This window comes from Oncorhynchus kisutch, linkage group LG29 (assembly GCF_002021735.2).
Source record: "Oncorhynchus kisutch isolate 150728-3 linkage group LG29, Okis_V2, whole genome shotgun sequence".
Lineage (NCBI taxonomy): Eukaryota > Metazoa > Chordata > Actinopteri > Salmoniformes > Salmonidae > Oncorhynchus > Oncorhynchus kisutch.
This window is the reverse complement of record NC_034202.2, coordinates 15377348-15395342: the sequence shown is the minus strand read 5'-3', so window position 1 is coordinate 15395342 and position 17995 is coordinate 15377348. Positions and strand designations below refer to the sequence as shown.

At 44.1% G+C, this 17995-nt stretch overlaps 1 protein-coding gene across 1 annotated transcript in view; it reads right to left on the bottom strand.

Moving 5' to 3' along the window:
* The window catches only part of LOC109873576 (whirlin-like), a 123288-nt gene that overhangs the window by 34440 nt on the left and 70853 nt on the right, over positions 1-17995 (bottom strand). Inside the window, exons 4-5 of the mRNA XM_031808741.1 lie at positions 3108-3316; positions 19-55 (exon numbers count right to left, since the gene is read on the bottom strand). Of these exons, the coding sequence (XP_031664601.1) occupies positions 19-55; positions 3108-3316 (246 nt within the window). The remainder of the gene's footprint in view (positions 1-18; positions 56-3107; positions 3317-17995) is intronic.

Below are 17995 nucleotides of genomic sequence, written 5' to 3'. Positions count from 1 at the left end.
TGTGGAGGTGGGTCTTACCTTTCCTGATGCAGAGGCTCCTTGGTCCATGGACAAGCTGCAGGACACACAGGTAAACAGAACACATTATTGCACTGTACTCATGACTCATGACAGTTCACTCCAGACACACATTTTCTAATTTCCTGTCTCTCTGAGAATATGTGGACACACACAAACACACCCATGCATGCACACAAACACACCCATGCATGCACACAAGCACACACACACACACACAAGCACACACACACACACACTCTTGTTTAACTAACCTTGTGAGGACACCCAATTCTTGTCCCATTCAAAATCCTATTTTCCCTAACCCTAAACCTAACCCTAACTCTAACCCTTACCCTAACCTTAACCCTAACACCTAAACCTAACCCTAGCTCCTAACCTTTACCCTAAAACTAGCCCTAGCTATGTGCGCTCTGAGGCAAACAACACTGAAGTATGCATGAGAGCACCAGCTGTTCCCAGACGAATGTGTGATCACGCTCTCCATAGCCAATGTGAGTAAGAACTTTAAAACAGGTCAACATTCACAAGGTTGCAGGGCCACACGGATTACCAGGACCTGTACTCCGAGCATGCGCTGACCACCTGGCAAGTGTCTTGACTGACATTTTCAGTCCCTGACCGAGTCAGTAATACCATGTTTCAAGCAGACCAACATAGTCCCTGTGCCCAAGAACACCAAGGTAACCTGCCTAAATTACTACCGACCCGTAGCTCTCACGTCTGTAGTCATGAAGTTCTTTGAAAGTCTGGTCATGGCTCACATCAACACCATTATCCCAGAAACCCTAGACCCACTCCAATTTGCATACCGCCCCAACAGATCAACAGATGTTGCAATCTCTATTGCACTCCACACTGCCCTTTCCCACCTGGACAAAAGGAACATCTATGACAGAATGCTATTCATTGACTACAGCTCATAGTGCCCTCAAAGCTCATCACTAAGCTAAAGACCCTAGGACTAAACACCTCCCTCTGCAACTGGATCCAGGACTTCCTGACCGGTCACCCCAGGTGGTAAGGGTAGGTAACAACACACCTGCACGTTGATCCTCAACACAGGGGCCCCTCAAGGGTGCGTGCTCAGTCCTCTCCTGTACTCCCTGTTGACCCATGACTGCATGGCCAAGCACGACTCCAACACCATCATTAAGTTTGCTGACGACACACCAGTGGTAGCCCTGATCACCGACAACAATGAGACAGCCAATGGGGAGGAGGTCAGAGACCTGGCAGTGTGGTGATCAAGACAAACAAGATGATTGTGGACTACAGGAGAAGGAGGGCAGAGCACACCCCCATTCTCATTGACAGGGCTGTAGTGGAGCAGGTTGAGAGCTTCAAGTTCCTTGGTGTCCTCAGATCCTCAAGATTTTCTACAGCTGCACCATCGGGAGCGGTATGGCGGTGATGCAAGGCGCTACAGAGGGTAGTGTGTATGGCCCAGAACATCACGGGGCCAAGCTTCCTGCCGTCCAGGACCTCTATACCAGGTGGTGTCAGAGGAAGGCCCTAAAAATGTCCTAAGACTCCAGCCACCCCAGTCATAGACTGTTCTCTCTACTACCGCATGGCAAGCGGTACCGGAGTGCCAAGTCTAGGTCCAAAATGCTTCTTAACAGCTTCTACCCCCAAGCCATAAGACTCCTGAACAGCTAATCAAATGGCTACCCAGACTATTTGTACTGACCCCCCCCACCCAGTTTTACACTGCTGCTACTCTCTTTTTATTATCTATGCATTGTTACTTTATCTCTACCTACATGTACATATTACCTCAGTTCTTATTTTTTGTATTTTTATTTATTTATTGTTTACTTCAGTTTATTTAGTAAATACTTTCTAAACACTTATTTTTTCTTAAAACTGCATTGTTGGTTAAGGGCTTGTAAGTAAGCATTTCACTGTAAGGTACTCCTGTTGTATTCGACGCATGTGACAAATTTGATTTGTTTAACTCCTAACCCGTACCCTAGACTGAATTCTAACCCTAATTCAAACCTTAACCCTATAGAAATAGCATTTGAGCTGTAGGGGCTAACAAAATGTCCCCAGTTAGTCAAATGTTTACTATTCTTGTGGGCTCTTCTGGGCTTCTAGTTAAACATGTCCAGCTACCGTGCAGATTTTTTCCTCTATCTGGTGTGCGACCAGTGCTCCAAAGCTTTCTTAATAATGAGAGATGCATTACAGCAAATGACCGACCAGACCAGACCAGAACAGACCAGACAGACAGACAAAAGGTATGCTTAGACACCAAGCTGTTCAGAGGTTGTGCTTCATGTGCTTGGGATTAGCTGGGAACTGACATTTCCATATGATTGATGGGTTAAGTGGTGACATTTATATTCCCTTTTTTTCTTCCTCTATTTCTCATGGAACTGCATCGTTCACGTCTGAGTGAAGTTTCTATCTTGTCCTTCTTTTACTGTATCTCATTTCACTTTTTCCCAGAGTGACACTAAATAATCTGGCACACATGGACAATCATTTGAATGGAAATGTATGGAAGTCTTTCAACTGAATTTACGACACATACGTGCCTCATGACATGCACGCAGAATCGATCTACAGTACGGGCAGATTAGATAAACAGGTACTTGTGTCTTTCATCACAATGCGAAGAAGTCCAACGTCTTTGTCTTTGTGAAAGTGATTCTAGTTTATTGTAGCGATCAAGCAGCCGATAACATAATTCGTTTTAAGACCATGAGAAAATAAACCAACTCAAAGCATGACCGCTGGGGCCAGTAAAGGGACATACTGTAAAATCAAAGATGGAAAAATTGTGCGATGCCCTCTTGAAATGGCACATTAAATCCAGCGCTTGTGCCACCCGGAGATTCCAATTTAATTAGCGAATCCTAGTTTTAAATGCCCCCTCCCCCCCATCTCCTTCCACCACTCTCTCTCTATAGGTTGGCTAATCTTCAAAAATCAATTACCCCCTCTGCAATCCCCTCGTCTATATCACACATATCACAATCTCACCTTTCCCCTTCTGTCATCCTGCCATATTTCACCCCCTTCCTTCACCCTATACCCACCATAGTCTCCCTATCTCTCCCCACCCCCATCTCTCTTACCCAGCCACGCTGCCACTGGCGGAGCTCTCTGCTATCTGGGAGCTAGTGATCCACTTGGTCTCCCCCACCACCGTCCTGGCGTGTGGCAGGCGCCCCACATCCTTCACCGTCATCATCAGGTGGCGCGACGACTTGAGCATGCGCACCGCCTCGTCGTGTGGGATGCCCAGGAAGCTGCGCCCGTTCACCTCCAGGATCTGGTCACCCACCTGCGGGGCGGGGAGGGCATAGAGAGGAAGGGCTGGTGGGTGGAGTGGCATGGGCAGACACTAGGTTAGAGTACACAGGTCAGAGGTGACACAGTGGGGTCAGAGCGGTAGAGTCCAGGTAGAGAACAGACGAGAGTGTTAGATAACAAACAGAGTGGGAGCTAGATTGGTCAGTGCTGAACTTCACAGGGAGGTACAATGCCTTCAGAAAGTATTCACATCACTTGACTTTTTCCACATTTTGTTGTGTTACAGCCTGAATTTAAAATGGATTATATTTAGATTTTGTGTCACTGGTCTATCTATATAGTGGGGCGGCAGGGTAGCCTAGTGGTTGGACTAGTAACCGGAAGGTTGCGAGTGCAAACCCCCGAGCTGACAAGGTACAAATCTGTCGTTCTGCCCCTGAACAGGCAGTTAACCCACTGTTCCTAGGCCGTCATTGAAAATAAGAATTAAAATAAGAAAAAAATATATACGGTACCCCATAATGTCAAAGTGGAATTATGTTTTTATACATTTTTACAAGTTAATTAAACATGAAAAGCTGTAATGTCTTGAGTTAATAAGTATTCAACCCCTTTGCTTAGGCAACACTAAATAAGTTCAGTAGGAAAAGCCTGCTTTAACAAGTCACATCAGTTGCATGGACTCGCTCTGTGTGCAATAACAGTGTTTAACATGTTTTTTTTAATGACTACCTCATCTCTGTACCCCACCACATGCAATTATCTATAAGGTTCCTCAGTCGAGCAGTGAATTTCAAACACAGATTCAACCAAAAAGGCCAGAGAGGTTTTCCAATGCCAACAGTGAGGCAGTGGATAGAGGCAGTGGATAGATCTAGGCCGAGGCAGTGGATAGATCTAGGCCTTCCTATTTTTACAAGTTAATTAAAGAATTGGTAGATGGGTAAAATGGGTAAATGGGTAGATGGGTAAAAATAAAAAGCAGACACTGAATATCCCATTGAGCATGGTGAAGTTATTAATTACACTTTGGATGGTGTATCAATACACCCAGTCACTACAAAGATACAGGCGTCCTTCCTAACTCAGGTGCTGGAGAGGAAGAAAACCACTCAGGGATTTCCCTATGAGGCCAAAAGTTACTTTTAAACAGTTAGAGTTGAATGTTTGTTCTCATCCTCCAGATCTATCCTCTTCCTTTGACATCATGAACCATCAAATCCTCTCAGGGCATTTTAGGCTATGCACATTCTTGTAGTGCATCCTACCTGAGAGGCTGCTCCTACCAGGTGACGTGGAGTGGACCTGTGTCTGCGCCACATACTCTCACTACTGTTGTCCCCCAGGGCTCGGTTCTAGGTCCTCTCCTCTTCTCCAGGTCACTCGGCTCCGTCATATCCTAACATGGTCTCTCCTATCATTGCTATGAGAATGACACTCAACTTATTTTCTCCACCCCCCCCCCCCCCCCCCTGACACCCAGGTGTCGACACGCATCTCTGCGTGCCTGGCAGATATCAGAAATTGGATGTCGGCCCACCACCTCAAGATCAACCTCGACAAGACGGAGCTGCTCTTCCTCCCGGGGAAGGCCTGCCCGCTCAAAGACCTCTCCGTCACGGTTGACAACTCCACAGTGTCGCCCTCCCAGAGTGCAAAGAATCCAGTTGTGGAAAGCTTTTAGAGACTTACCCGAGAAAGGCTCACAGCAGTAATCGCTGCCAAAGTTGATCTTAACATTGACTCAGGGGTGTGAATATTATGTAAATGACATTCTTTATTTCTGTATTTAATTTCATTTTTATTTCAAATGCTTTCACTTTGTCATTATGGGGTGTTGTGTGTAGATGGGGGGGAAATTAAATGAATACAGTTTGAATTCACAACTAAATGTGGAATGAGTCAAGGGGTAGGAACACTTTCTGAAGGTACTGCAGATCCCAGGTAGAGACGTGGAACACAGAGTCAGAGGTATTCTCCGACTCCTGGTGAGACTGTGAGGAGTTTGAGAGTAGAGATCTAGAGGCCACTGAAGACTACTCTGTCTACTGATGTTGATCTCCAGCTGCGAACGGTACCCTATTCCCTATGTAGTGCACAACATTCGACCAGTGCCGTTGGGGTTCTGGTCAAAAATTGTGCACTATTAAGTGCAGTACAATAAGTATAGGGACCCACTCCACTAAACAGAGAGCAGACATACGTGGGTCTTTCTATAAATAATTTCTATAAATAATGGGGGCAATGTGTGACATTGAGATAAACACTTCGCAATGGGTTGAAACAGTAATAAAAAGGATTTCTATGCAGTTCCGCCTGTGTACTTAGAGGAATGAAATGGAATATATGCAAATTGGCCCATAACTTCACCTATACAACAACATAGGCATATTTTAAGCAGGGTTCATACAGACACTGGCAAGTCAAATTGAAGAACTTTCTGGGACTTAAAAAAAAAAAAATTCACGGACCTTAATATTATCCAATTGTATAATTTATATAATTGTACATATAGGGCCTATTATAGAACCCCTCCATCACCACCGAAAAGCATGAAAAAGTAGGCCATTACCACAAGAATAATGATTTTTTTTCAGGCCTCAATAGTCAAATGATTATTACATTCTAAAATATGGGAGAATAATGTGGACATTGCCTGACTAAATAGACTAGATGCAAGCATGGCAATTTTTCTGAAGCCTACGTGACCCGCAGGCACACATAGCATCAACCTCACCATCGTTGTTTTTATAGTGAGAAAGTGACCAAAAACCAGGTTCCTTTTTTAATGGAGCATTGAAGAAATTTCTGATTTTCAAGGTAGGCCGATTCCAATAGAAGAATTTCTGAGCTACTTAAATCCCCTTGTATTGTTTAAAATTGCAGGTGTAACATGGAATCCAAAATGTATTTGTCATGTTATTTCATTACCAGATCATATTTTGAATAAGCCCACTAGGCTACATAATCATTATATCCAGAATAATTCATAGGAATCGTGTTCGGGTGTTGCGTAATGTGTCATTATATTTATTTATTTTATTAGGCGGCCTCCCCCGGCCAAACCCTAACCCAGACAGTGCCGGGCCAATTGTGCGCAGCCCTATGGCACTTCCAATCACAGCCGGTTGTGATACAGCCTGGAATTGAACCAGTTAATAGGAATAGCGTTGGGTGTTGCACAATACTCCACACTACACAATATTACTCAGTAGACTCAGTGTTCAACCCGAGGCACAAAAACATGAAATCATTACCTTGATGCTTTCTCTGTTTAATCTAACGAAACCCTGCTGTAAATCAAGCAGAAAACAGATTATCAACAGGGATATTAGACCCAACGTGGATCCAGCCACAAACCGTCTTCACCGGCATAATGAACGAGACATCAAAATATTCTGGACATTCCTCGCAAACAACTTCTTTTCCGCCCAGCACTCGTTGCATTGCATGCGCTATCACAACAGCTGTCCGTCACTTGGCTGTCATTCTGGAAATGTATGATGATGTGTGAAAATATGTGGGGGGGAAAAAACAGCTTAACACCAAACGCGCATCCAACATGTATTATGCATAATCATTGAAGAACCACGTTAATGTCCGTATCGATTTAGGTTTTATGTATCAGGGTAAGGTGACTCTTTCGGGTTAGACGCATTTGATATTTCAATTGCATTATTTTATTTGGGATTTGTGTGCCCACGAAAACTGTTTTCACCCGGTAACATAAAGAGGCACACATTGTTACGTAGTTGTACTGCATTTCTGAGATCTCTAGACAAAAAAACTGTCTGACAGCAAGATCCAGGATTCTTACAGGGTTCAAGTTCAATGTCTAATTTAACTGGTTAATGCTTAATATATATGATATAACGACAACTTACATAAATACAAGGACAGAAAAGTTATGCTTTATGTCACACGATTTTGAACAAATCCATCAAGACACCAACCACGATAAAGGGTTAAACATACACTAGATATGCAAAAGTATGTGGACACCCCTTCAAGTTAGTGGATTCAACTATTTAAGCCACTCCCGTTGCTGACAGGTGTATAAAATCGAGCACACAGGCATGCAATCCCCATAGACAAACATTGGCAGGGTAGCCTAGTGGGGCGGCAGGGTAGCCTAGTGGTTAGAGCGTTGGACTAGTAACTGGAAGGTTGCAAGTTCAAACCCCCGAGCTGACAAGGTACGAATCTGTCGTTCTGCCCCTGAACAGGCAGTTAACCCACTAGGCCGTCATTGAAAATAAGAATTTGTTCTTAACTGACTTGCCTAGCTAAATAAAGGTCAAAAAGAAAGAAAAAAGCTTGACCTTTACTGAAGTGACTTTTAACGTGGCACTGTCATAGGATGCCACCTTTCGAGCAAGTCAGTTTGTCAAATTTCTTCCCTGCTAGAGCTGCCCCAGTCAACTGTAAGTGCTCTTATTGTGAAGTGGAAACGTCTAGGAGCAACAATGGCTCAGCAGCGAAGTGGTAGGCCACACGTGCTCACAGAACGGGACCGCCGAGTGCTGAAGCGTGTAGAGTGTAAAAATTGTCTGTCCTCGAGTACAACACTCGTCGGGAGCTTCCTGAAATGGGTTTACATAGCCGAGCAGCCGTACACAAGCCTAAGATCACCATGAGCAATGCCAAGCGTTGGCTGGAGTTGTGTAAAGCTCACCACCATTGTACTCTGGAGCAGTGGAAACACGTTCTCTGGGGTGATGAATCATGCTTCATCATCTGGCAGTCCGAAGGACGAATCTGAGTTTGGCGGATGCCAGGATAATGCTACCCTGCCCAAATACATAGTGCCAACTGTGAAGTTTGGTGGAGGAGGAATAATGGTCTGGGGCTGTTTTTCATGGTTCGGGCTACTGTAGGCCACTTAGTTCCAGTGGAGGGTAATCTTAACACTACAGCATATAATGACATTCTAGAGGATTCTGTGCTTTCAACTTTGTGGCAACAGTTTGGGAAGGCCCTTTCCTGTTTCAGCATGACAATGCCCCAATACACAAAGTGAGGTTCATACAGAAATGCTTTGTCGAGATCGGTGTGGAAGAACTTGACTGGCCTGCACAGAACCTTGAACCTGTGAAAATAACTGACTGATCCCGTAGAGGTTAACAGCTTCTACCCAAAGCCATAAGACTCCTGAACAGCTCATCAAAGGGCTTCCCAGAACCCTCTTTTACGCTGCTGCTACTCTCTGCTTATTATCTATGCATAGTCACTTTAACTATACCTACATGTAAATATGACCTCAATTACTTCAACTAACCGGTGGCCCCAGGGCGGCAGTGTAGCCTAGTGGTTAGAGCGTTGGTGGTTGGAGTAGTAACCGGAAGGTTGCAAGTTCAAACCCCCGAGCTGACAAGGTACAAATCTGTCGTTCTGCCCCTGAACAGGGGGCCTGAACAGGCAGTTAACCCACTGTTCCTAGGCCGTCATTGAAAATAAGAATGTGTTCTTAACTGACTTGCCTAGTTAAATAAAAGGTTAAAAAAAAATTTTTTTTAAATAAAAACATTGACTCTGTACCGGTACCCACTGTATACAATCCCACTTGTTATTTTACTGCTGCTCTTTAATTATTTGTTCCTTTTATTTTCTATTTATCTATTTTTTACTTAACACTTATTTTTTTTATTTTTTTTATTAACTTCTAAAGTATTGGTTGGTTAAGGGCTTGTAAGTAAGCATTTCACTGTAAGGTGAAACACCTGTTGTATTCAGCGCATGTGACAAAGTCGATTTTTAAACCTGGAATACACTACAATTTGCATTTCCTACTGCACAGGAAAATTCTCTATGACAACAGAGTTATCAAATGAAAATAGTACACCTGTAGAGTAAGACTGCTGATTGCACAGGTTTGCCTTTTAGATCAAATTCTATTCAGGGCCCAAATTGAATCACAATGGAAAGCTTACATGTTCAAATCAGTTCAAGAAAATTCAGATGGAATTCAAGTGTGGTGATGTGCTGTGACATGCATGGTTTGATCGTACAGTTGGTTGGTTGTTATGCTGACAGGTCACCGAACACACACAGGTACAGAAGGAAACTCTTGTGTTTGGCATTTAAACATTATTTCCACAGGGTAGCTATTCTTACATGTGTTGCACCATTTTATTTCACTCTGCTAAGGCATCCAAATCTCACCATCAATAACGTCAATAGCCCTTCAATCAAATCACTGCAGACACTGTGCTTGTGTGGGAAAAACATATCTCGTGACGAGTGTGAAGACAATACACTGAGTGTACAAAACATTAAGAACACCCGCTCTTTCCATGACATAGCAGACCGGGTGAGTCCAGGTGAAAGCTATGATCCCTTATTGGTGTCACTTGTTAAATCCACTTCAATCAGTGTAGACGAAGAGGAGGAGAGAGGTTAAAGAAGGATTGTTAAGCCTTGAGATAATTGAGACATGGATTGTGTATGTGTGCCATTCAGAGGGTGAATGGGCAAGACAATCGATTTAAGTGCCTTTGAACAGGTTATGGTAGTAACTCCAACGCTGCTGGGCTTTTCACACTAAACAGTTTCCCGTGTGTATCAAGAATGGTCCACCACCCAAAGGACATCCAGCCAACTTGACACAACTGTGGGAAGAATTGGAGTCCAAATGGGCCAGCATCCCTGTGGAACGCTTACGATACCTTGTAGAGTCCATGCCCCGAGGAATTGAGACTTTTCTGAGGGTAAAAGGGAGGCATGGAACTCAATATTAGGAAGGTGTTCCTAATGTTTGGTACACTCAGTGTATGTTTGACCTCCAGCCCACCCTCTCTCCCCCTCTCTCCCTCCATCAGTCCCTACCTCCCCCTGTAATCAGAGCATAGAGAAGAGTCTCTGAATAAGCCTGAGTCACCACAGAGACGTCACCTGCATGTGATGGTGCTGCTGCACTGACGCTACTCTTCCTGCTCTCTCTATCACCCCATCTCACCCTCCATCTCACCCTCCTTCACATTATACATTCATTTGGGGGCTCAGAGAAGCTGGCATGGGAAGTAAGTACTGCTTTGTACACACACACACACACAGATCAATGCACTGCGTCAGACCAGAGCGTGGCCAAGCTGTCAGGGAGCATCCTGGGTAATTAACCAGCAGCAGAAATGCTGGCCCAATGATAATGACATTTACAAACAAAAGGCCAATCAATGTGGAGATGAATAATAAGTGACTGTGTTTTCTGGGAATACGACTCAGGCCACAGATGAGTACAACTGGATCGATGGCCATTAAACACGGCCCATTGTTTTCCCCACACACACCTCTCTATCACAAGCCTCACATTGCCATCGATTCCTCCTCTCTCCATGTCCTTCCTGTTGTCTCTCTTTTCTGTCTCGCTTTCTCAGCTTGTGGGCCAAAACCTCCACAAGGAAGCAACAACAACTCCCTCCCTCACTAGAATGACAACCAGAGAAACAGTCAGAGGAATGAAGCGATTGGGCTACTGCAGTGGTGGCTGGTAGGGTGGAGATATAGGAGGATGGGCTCGTTGCAATGGACTGAATGGAAAGTTATCAACAACATACTGTTCCATTCATTCCTTTCAAGCCATTTCGTCCTATATCTCCACCCACCAACCACCACTGGACTACCGGTATATCACAGTGGCTCTGTGACCAATACACAAACTGTATGAAATAAAGATCAGGATTTTGATGAAGTCTGCATGTTAAGTGAATCAGATGAGAAAGTGAGAGCTGAAAGCTGACCAGAGCTGATCTCACAGCAGTAGGAAAAGGTTAAAGAGCCCTCATCTCAGGAGAGGAGAGCTGTGGAGAGCTGAACAGGCATCCCATTAAACCCCCTTTGAAGTGTCTTTCTTCCCTGACAATGTGTCTCTGTCCCAAATGGCACCCTATTCCCTATACAGTCCACTAGTTTTGACCAGGGTCCATAGAGCTCTGGTCAAAAGTAGTGCACTATGGAGTGAATAGTGAGCCATTTGGGACGCACCCCGTATCTGTTTGATCTGGCTCACTGTCATGAATCCCATTGACATTACAGTTGGGGGAAGATTACTTTACTGTGAGATGGGAGAGGGGGGTGGGAAGATAAGAGTCCAGTCATCTCTATACAGCCAGACATTCTCATCTTTTGGAATGACGTGTCTTTCACTTCGTTGTCCCTGTCTGAGCCTCATTGTTGTTCTCTTTTTTTATGCCCATTCTTGTTTTTTTTTGTCTCCTTTACTGTCTCTCTCTCATTGCCTTTCTCTGCTCTTTCTCCCTCTCTCTCCTAGAGTGCAAGGATCCATGCTGTGACGGAGCAGCATTTGGCATTTGGCCACCCTCCGCTGTTCTCTACACTGGGGCACCCCTGACATTTCTCTCATGTTCTGTTCTCCAGTGAAGGAAAGAGGAGAACTGTGGAGAGATTAGATATCGACTGGCGCCATGCCCCTCTGTCCAACTCTCTGCTCTGTGAAATGCAGCATTTTTCTTTCTAACCGGGATTCCCTAAGTGAAGGAATGCAGATGGGGGTTTGGGAATATGGGGAGATGTATGTTTGTGCCAAAAAGAGGGATAGAGGAATGTCTGGCAAGCTGGATCCCCATTCCCTTTATAGTGCACTACTACAGTACTTTGTTGGTGTTGGTGTTGAACTTTTACAAAGACAATTGTCTTACATCTCTCTATTTCTCTCTCTCTGTCCCCGTCTCACTACACCCCCCACCCCCCCTCTCTCTGTCCCTCTGTCCCAGTCTCACTACATCTCCCCTCTCTCCCTCTGTCCCCCAGTCTCACTACATCTCCCCTCTCTCTGTCCCAGTCTCACTACACCCCCCCTCTCTCTGTCCCTCTCTCTGTCCCAGTCTCACTACGTCTCCCCTCTCTCCCTCTGTTCCCTGTCTCACCACATCTCCCCCTCTCTCTGTCCCTCTGTCCCAGTCTCACTACACCCCCTCTCTCTCTGTCCCCGTCTCACTACACCCCCCCTCCCTCTGTCCCTCTGTCCCCATGTCTCACTACATCTCCCCCTCTCTCTGTCCCAGTCTCACTACACCCCCCTCTCTCTTTCTCTCCCTCTGTCCCCCTGTCTCACCACATCTCCCCTCTCTCTTTCTCTCCCTCTGTCCATGTCTCACTACATCTCCCCCTCTCTCTTTCTCTCCCTCTGTCCCCCTGTCTCACTACACCCCCCCTCTCTCTGTCCCTCTGTCCCAGTCTCACAACATCTCCCCTCTCTCCCCCTGTCTCACCACATCTCCCCCTCTCTCTTTCTCTCTCTGTCCATGTCTCACTATACCCCCCCTCTCTCTGTCCCTCTGTCCCAGTCTCACTACATCTCCCCCTCTGTCCCACCACATCTCCCCCCCTCTCTCTCTGTCCATGTCTCACTACAACCCCCCTCTCTCTGTCCCTCTGTCCCAGTCTCACTACATCTCCCCTCTCTCCATGTCTCACTACATCTCCCCCTCTCTCTTTCTCTCCCTCTGCCCCCCTGTCTCACCACATCTCACCTCTCTCTTTCTCTCCCTCTGTCCATGTCTCACTACATCTCCCCCTCTCTCTTTCTCTCCCTCTGTCCATGTCTCACTACATCTCCCCCTCTCTCTTTCTCTCCCTCTGTCCATGTCTCACCACATCTCCCCCTCTCTTTCTCTCCCTCTGCCCCCCTTTCTCACCACATCTCCCCCTCTCTCTTTCTCTCCTTCTGCCCCCCTGTCTCACCACATCTCCCCCTCTCTCTTTCTCTCTCTTTGTCCATGTCTCACTACATCTCCCCCTCTCTTTCTCTTCCTCTGTCCCCGTCTCACTACATCTCCCCCCTCTCTTTCTCTTCCTCTGTCCCCGTCTCACTACATCTCCCCCTCTCTTTCTCTCTCTTTGTCCATGTCTCACTACATCTCCCCCTCTCTTTCTCTCTCTTTGTCCATGTCTCACTACATCTTCCCCTCTCTTTCTCTCTCTTTGTCCATGTCTCACTACATCTCCCCCTCTCTTTCTCTCTTTGTCCATGTCTCACTACATCTCCCCCTCTCTTTCTCAATCTGTCCATGTCTCACTACATCTCCCCCTCTCTCTTTCTCTCTTTGTCCATGTCTCACTACATCTCCCGCTCTCTATGTCCATGTCTCACTACATCTCCCCCTCTCTCGTTCTCTCTCTTTGTCCATGTCTCACTACATCTCCCCCTCTCTCTTTCTCTCTCTTTGTCCATGTCTCACTACATCTCCCCCTCTCTCTTTCTCTCTCTTTGTCCATGTCTCACTACATCTCCCCCTCTCTTTGTCCCCATCTCACTACATCTCCCCCTCTCTCTTTGTCCCCATCTCACTACATCTCCCCCTCTCTCTTTCTCTCTCTTTGTCCCCATCTCACTACATCTCCCCCTCTCTCTTTGTCCCCATCTCACTACATCTCCCCCTCTCTCTTTCTCTCTCTTTGTCCATGTCTCACTACATCTCCCCCTCTCTCTTTGTCCCCATCTCACTGCATCTCCCCCTCTCTTTCTCTCTCTTTGTCCATGTCTCACTTACATCTCCCCCTCTCTCTTTCTCTCTCTTTGTCCCCATCTCACTACATCTCCCCCTCTCTCTTTGTCCCCATCTCACTACATCTCCCCCTCTCTCTCTTTGTCCCCATCTCACTACATCTCCCCCTCTCTCTTTCTCTCTCTTTGTCCATGTCTCACTACATTTCCCCCTTCGCGATCTACAAAGAACCTTCCAGATTGAGGAAGGTTCTATAAAGAACCATTGTTAATGGTTCTTATGAAATTATTCTTTATAGCACCATACAGGTTCCATACAGGTTTATTGAATCTTCAAAAAAGGGTTCTATAGTATATAGCACCAAAAAGGGTTCTATATTATATAGCACCAAAAGGGTTCCACTATCGTACAACCAAAGAACCCCTATCTGGTACTATTTAGAACCATTCTTTTTTTTGTATTCAGGAGTCAGCATATTTTTTCACGATTTTGTCTCAAGTTCTCTCTTCAGCTACTCCTCGTCTCAAGGTCCTTTCTGGATCAACTTTTTTCTTGACACTTTCGAATGACTGGCATGACACTAAATATCTCTGATAAGAATCTTGACAGGTGTCAGCACAGAGGATCCTCTGAAAGGGACCACATCGTGGAGAAGAATGATCCAGCGTTCCAGGGAACAGCAAAGGTTGACTGTGTCATTTGAAAGCCCGGCAACTCTGTGCAGTTTATGAAAGGCAATTTCATTTTAGCTAGTCCGGATCAATCAAAACGCCTACAACATGCATCACACAAATGACGTTCTATTCATAATTACACACGTAATAGTTTGACACAATAAAACAGTTTCATAAACCGCGTTTCCGTCCACAGTTGTGAGTACAGTCATACCACATATTTTAAAAAATCACCACAGCTGTGATCAAAACAGGAATATTTTGGTAGAATTTCCTAATTTATGTTTATGTTCGTTCGACATGGTGGGATCTTATGTCGGTAAAATTAATTATGCAAGAAATGGCAATAAAAAAACAGATCTCTGCATAAAAATCTGCATAAAGAAAATATGCACATTTTACCACCAGTGGTATGTTTCCACCAAATTGACTTTGAGGATAAAAATCAGTGCGTGATGAGGTAGCGCACACAAAATGTACCTTTTCTCTTAAATGTTCATGTACCAAATAAAAAGCTGATGTTCAATGTTTCCAATCGTATTTGCAACTCTACTGTTGCTTTAAATAGCAAATATGCCAGCTCTGTGTACTGAATACTCAGGGAGAAAAATGTGTAGATTCGCGCGCAAACACAGGTAGGCAAACAGGCAGGGGAATCAAAACTAGGACTGAAGGCTATAACTGGTTCTCACAAACGAGCTAGGAAAAGGCTTAGTAGAGTCTAAACAAACACTACCTCACAAAGGCACAAACAGAATGAACTGAACTAAATAGGGAGCTGATGAGACCAGGTGAGTAACTAACACAGGTGAAATCAATGAACAAAAATGAAGGATAGGGCTATGTTCAAGAACCCAAAGAAACAGGGCTATGTTCAAGAACACAACGAAACAGAACACAAGGTTGACTAACTAAGAAAATAAATACAGAACCTTACACTGTGGTGTTGGCATGTGCGCTCTAACTAATATCTGGCAGATACAGTGCAGGTAGGCTGTGCAGGTATAGTCTAAATGAGGAGATTATTATGGATAACAGCGAGAATATGTGTATTGGTTAAATGACAATCAAGCATCGATCATCATGTCACCAGAATAAGACCCTCAATATTTATTGGAAAGGAGCATCAAGATCACAGTGCATTTTCACCACCCTGTGATGTTCATCATCATTTATTATCATCGCGTTATTCCAAGTTTACTTCGATACGATGGTTATTATATCAATATTTGCGCATAAAGGCATTTCCGCCGCTATTTCTCGCACAATTAATTTTACGGACACAAAGATCCCACTATGTCGAATGAACAAATGATCTGTCAGCACTTATAAAATTGAACTGAAACTTCCTGTTTCCATCACAGCTGTTGTGATTTTTTTAAATGTTTAAATACGGTATGACTTTACTCGGAAAAAAACTGGGGATGAAAACGTGGTTAATCACTCAGCTCACAATAGACAGTCAGCAGAATATTATTTAAATGGAAAACAAATATGGTGATATGGTATCATTTACAATCCATCCTCTACTTACTAGTTCTCACAATGCTCTATGCAAAACACTGCGAAAAGAACTGGCTTCCCTTTGAGCTTTTTATGAAAGACAATTCACTGGTATACTTATGTAGCCTACAATTCAGTGTATTCCTTGTAATGTCTTCATTCTTTTGGAACGCCTGCGAGTGTAATGTTTACTGTTCATTTTTATTGTTTCTTTCACTTTTGTATATTATCTACTTCACTTGTTTAAAGCCCCTTGAATTGAATTGATTAAAGAGAGTGAGTCCTCACCAAAGTATATCGTTTTTGAGATATGACGTAGTGTTTTCATATTTTAGTACACGCTGTTCATACTACTGCAAAGTTCCTGTTCTTTTTCCGAAGATTTCTGACAAAAACAAGCGCATCCCTGTGAAATGTCAACGGATCACTGAGCTTACCACAAGCTTTTTATTTTCCAAGCCTTTTATATTTAATCCAGTTCGTGTCCTGCTAATTTTGCTCTTTGTGACCTGTGGAAACGACTTGGAAGATGACGACTACAAAATGTCAATTCTTGGACACATTAAATATTGGTGGAATTGTACTATTTTTCAATCCATCCTCTACTTACTAGTTCTCACAATGCTCTATGCAAAACACTGTGAAAAGAACTGACTCCCTTTGGGCTTTTAATGAAAGACAATTCACTGGTATTTCCTGTGTGTTTCCTTGATTGGGCCATTGAGGAGATTCAAAAGTGAGTCCCCACCAAAGTAGAGCAGATGGCATGTAGTACTGCATGGTCTCCCTTAGCACCTGAGCAGGTGTGTCTGGGTAAAGCTATAATGGTTATTTAGTCCCATCCTGAGATTAGATGAGGAAACCCAGGTGTCCATCTAGTCTACTATCAGCGGTGCCTGGGCTTTGATCTACGGGCCTTTATGCTGCAATGATCTGTTTCTCTCTATAGTGGCCGTGTGTGTGTGTGTGTGTGTGTGTGTTTTTGTATTAGATGTAGCCTACATGATCAGAGACATGGATTTCCAAGTGTTTTTTCCCTACTAGCAAAAAGTTATTTGTCCATGACCAGATATACAATAGTAATGTATCCTTTATGAGTCATCATAGTAAAGTGTGTTCTATACCTCCAATCAGATCATCCATTCTCTATTTCACTCAGTTCTGCCTAGCTACAGTCCAAATGTACTATTGGACCACAGCGGTAGGTCACTGGTATTTTACATGCGTACTTCATATGCAATGTGTCTGTGTGTCTGTGTGTGTGTGAATCAACCTTACCAACAGAGGAACAGAGCACTGTGCAGGAATCTCAATCTGAGGCTTACAGGCACAATCTAACCTGAGATAAAAATACTGTTATTTGATTATCTATGAATCCAACACTAGAGACAGCCACGGCGCTGCATTGAAAACTACAACCAATCACCATTCACCCCAAATATCCATATATCAAATCCAGACAATGTACTGTATGATGCATTTCTTCACAGGCAACAACCAAAACAGGCCATTTAACTAGATACAAAGTACATAGAGCAGTAACCTTTCATTCATAGCATCAATACTGTGTCTTTATCTATGTACAGTATATGTCTTATTTTACGCTGCACAAGAATTCCCCTCCGAGACAATAAAGATCTATTTAATTCAATTGAATAAATGCACTGCCATTTTCAAATCACTAGCTACAGTATATACAGTATATACAAAGGAGATCACTACTACAAAGGTGACAAAGTAGATTCAACAAAGTCTGACTCAATGCAAACTACTAAATGACACCTTCCCTTAGAAGAATCGTACAAAGAGTGCTATAGACCTCCACAGAGACCATTTAAGTAGTACTATAGTGTAACTAAAACAAGAGTGCGGAGTCGGACGGACAGGCAGGTTGAACACACTGATTTGTTTTCCGCACTTTCAGCATAACCCTCTATTATCCCGATAGATGGAAAACCGGCCAAAAACCAAATAGAAAACGTGTTCCTTAATCCATCTAAAGGTAAAGCACTGTGTGCAAGAGAGAGCAAGAGCAATGTTAGAACCATTTAGATTGTCGACCGGAGCATT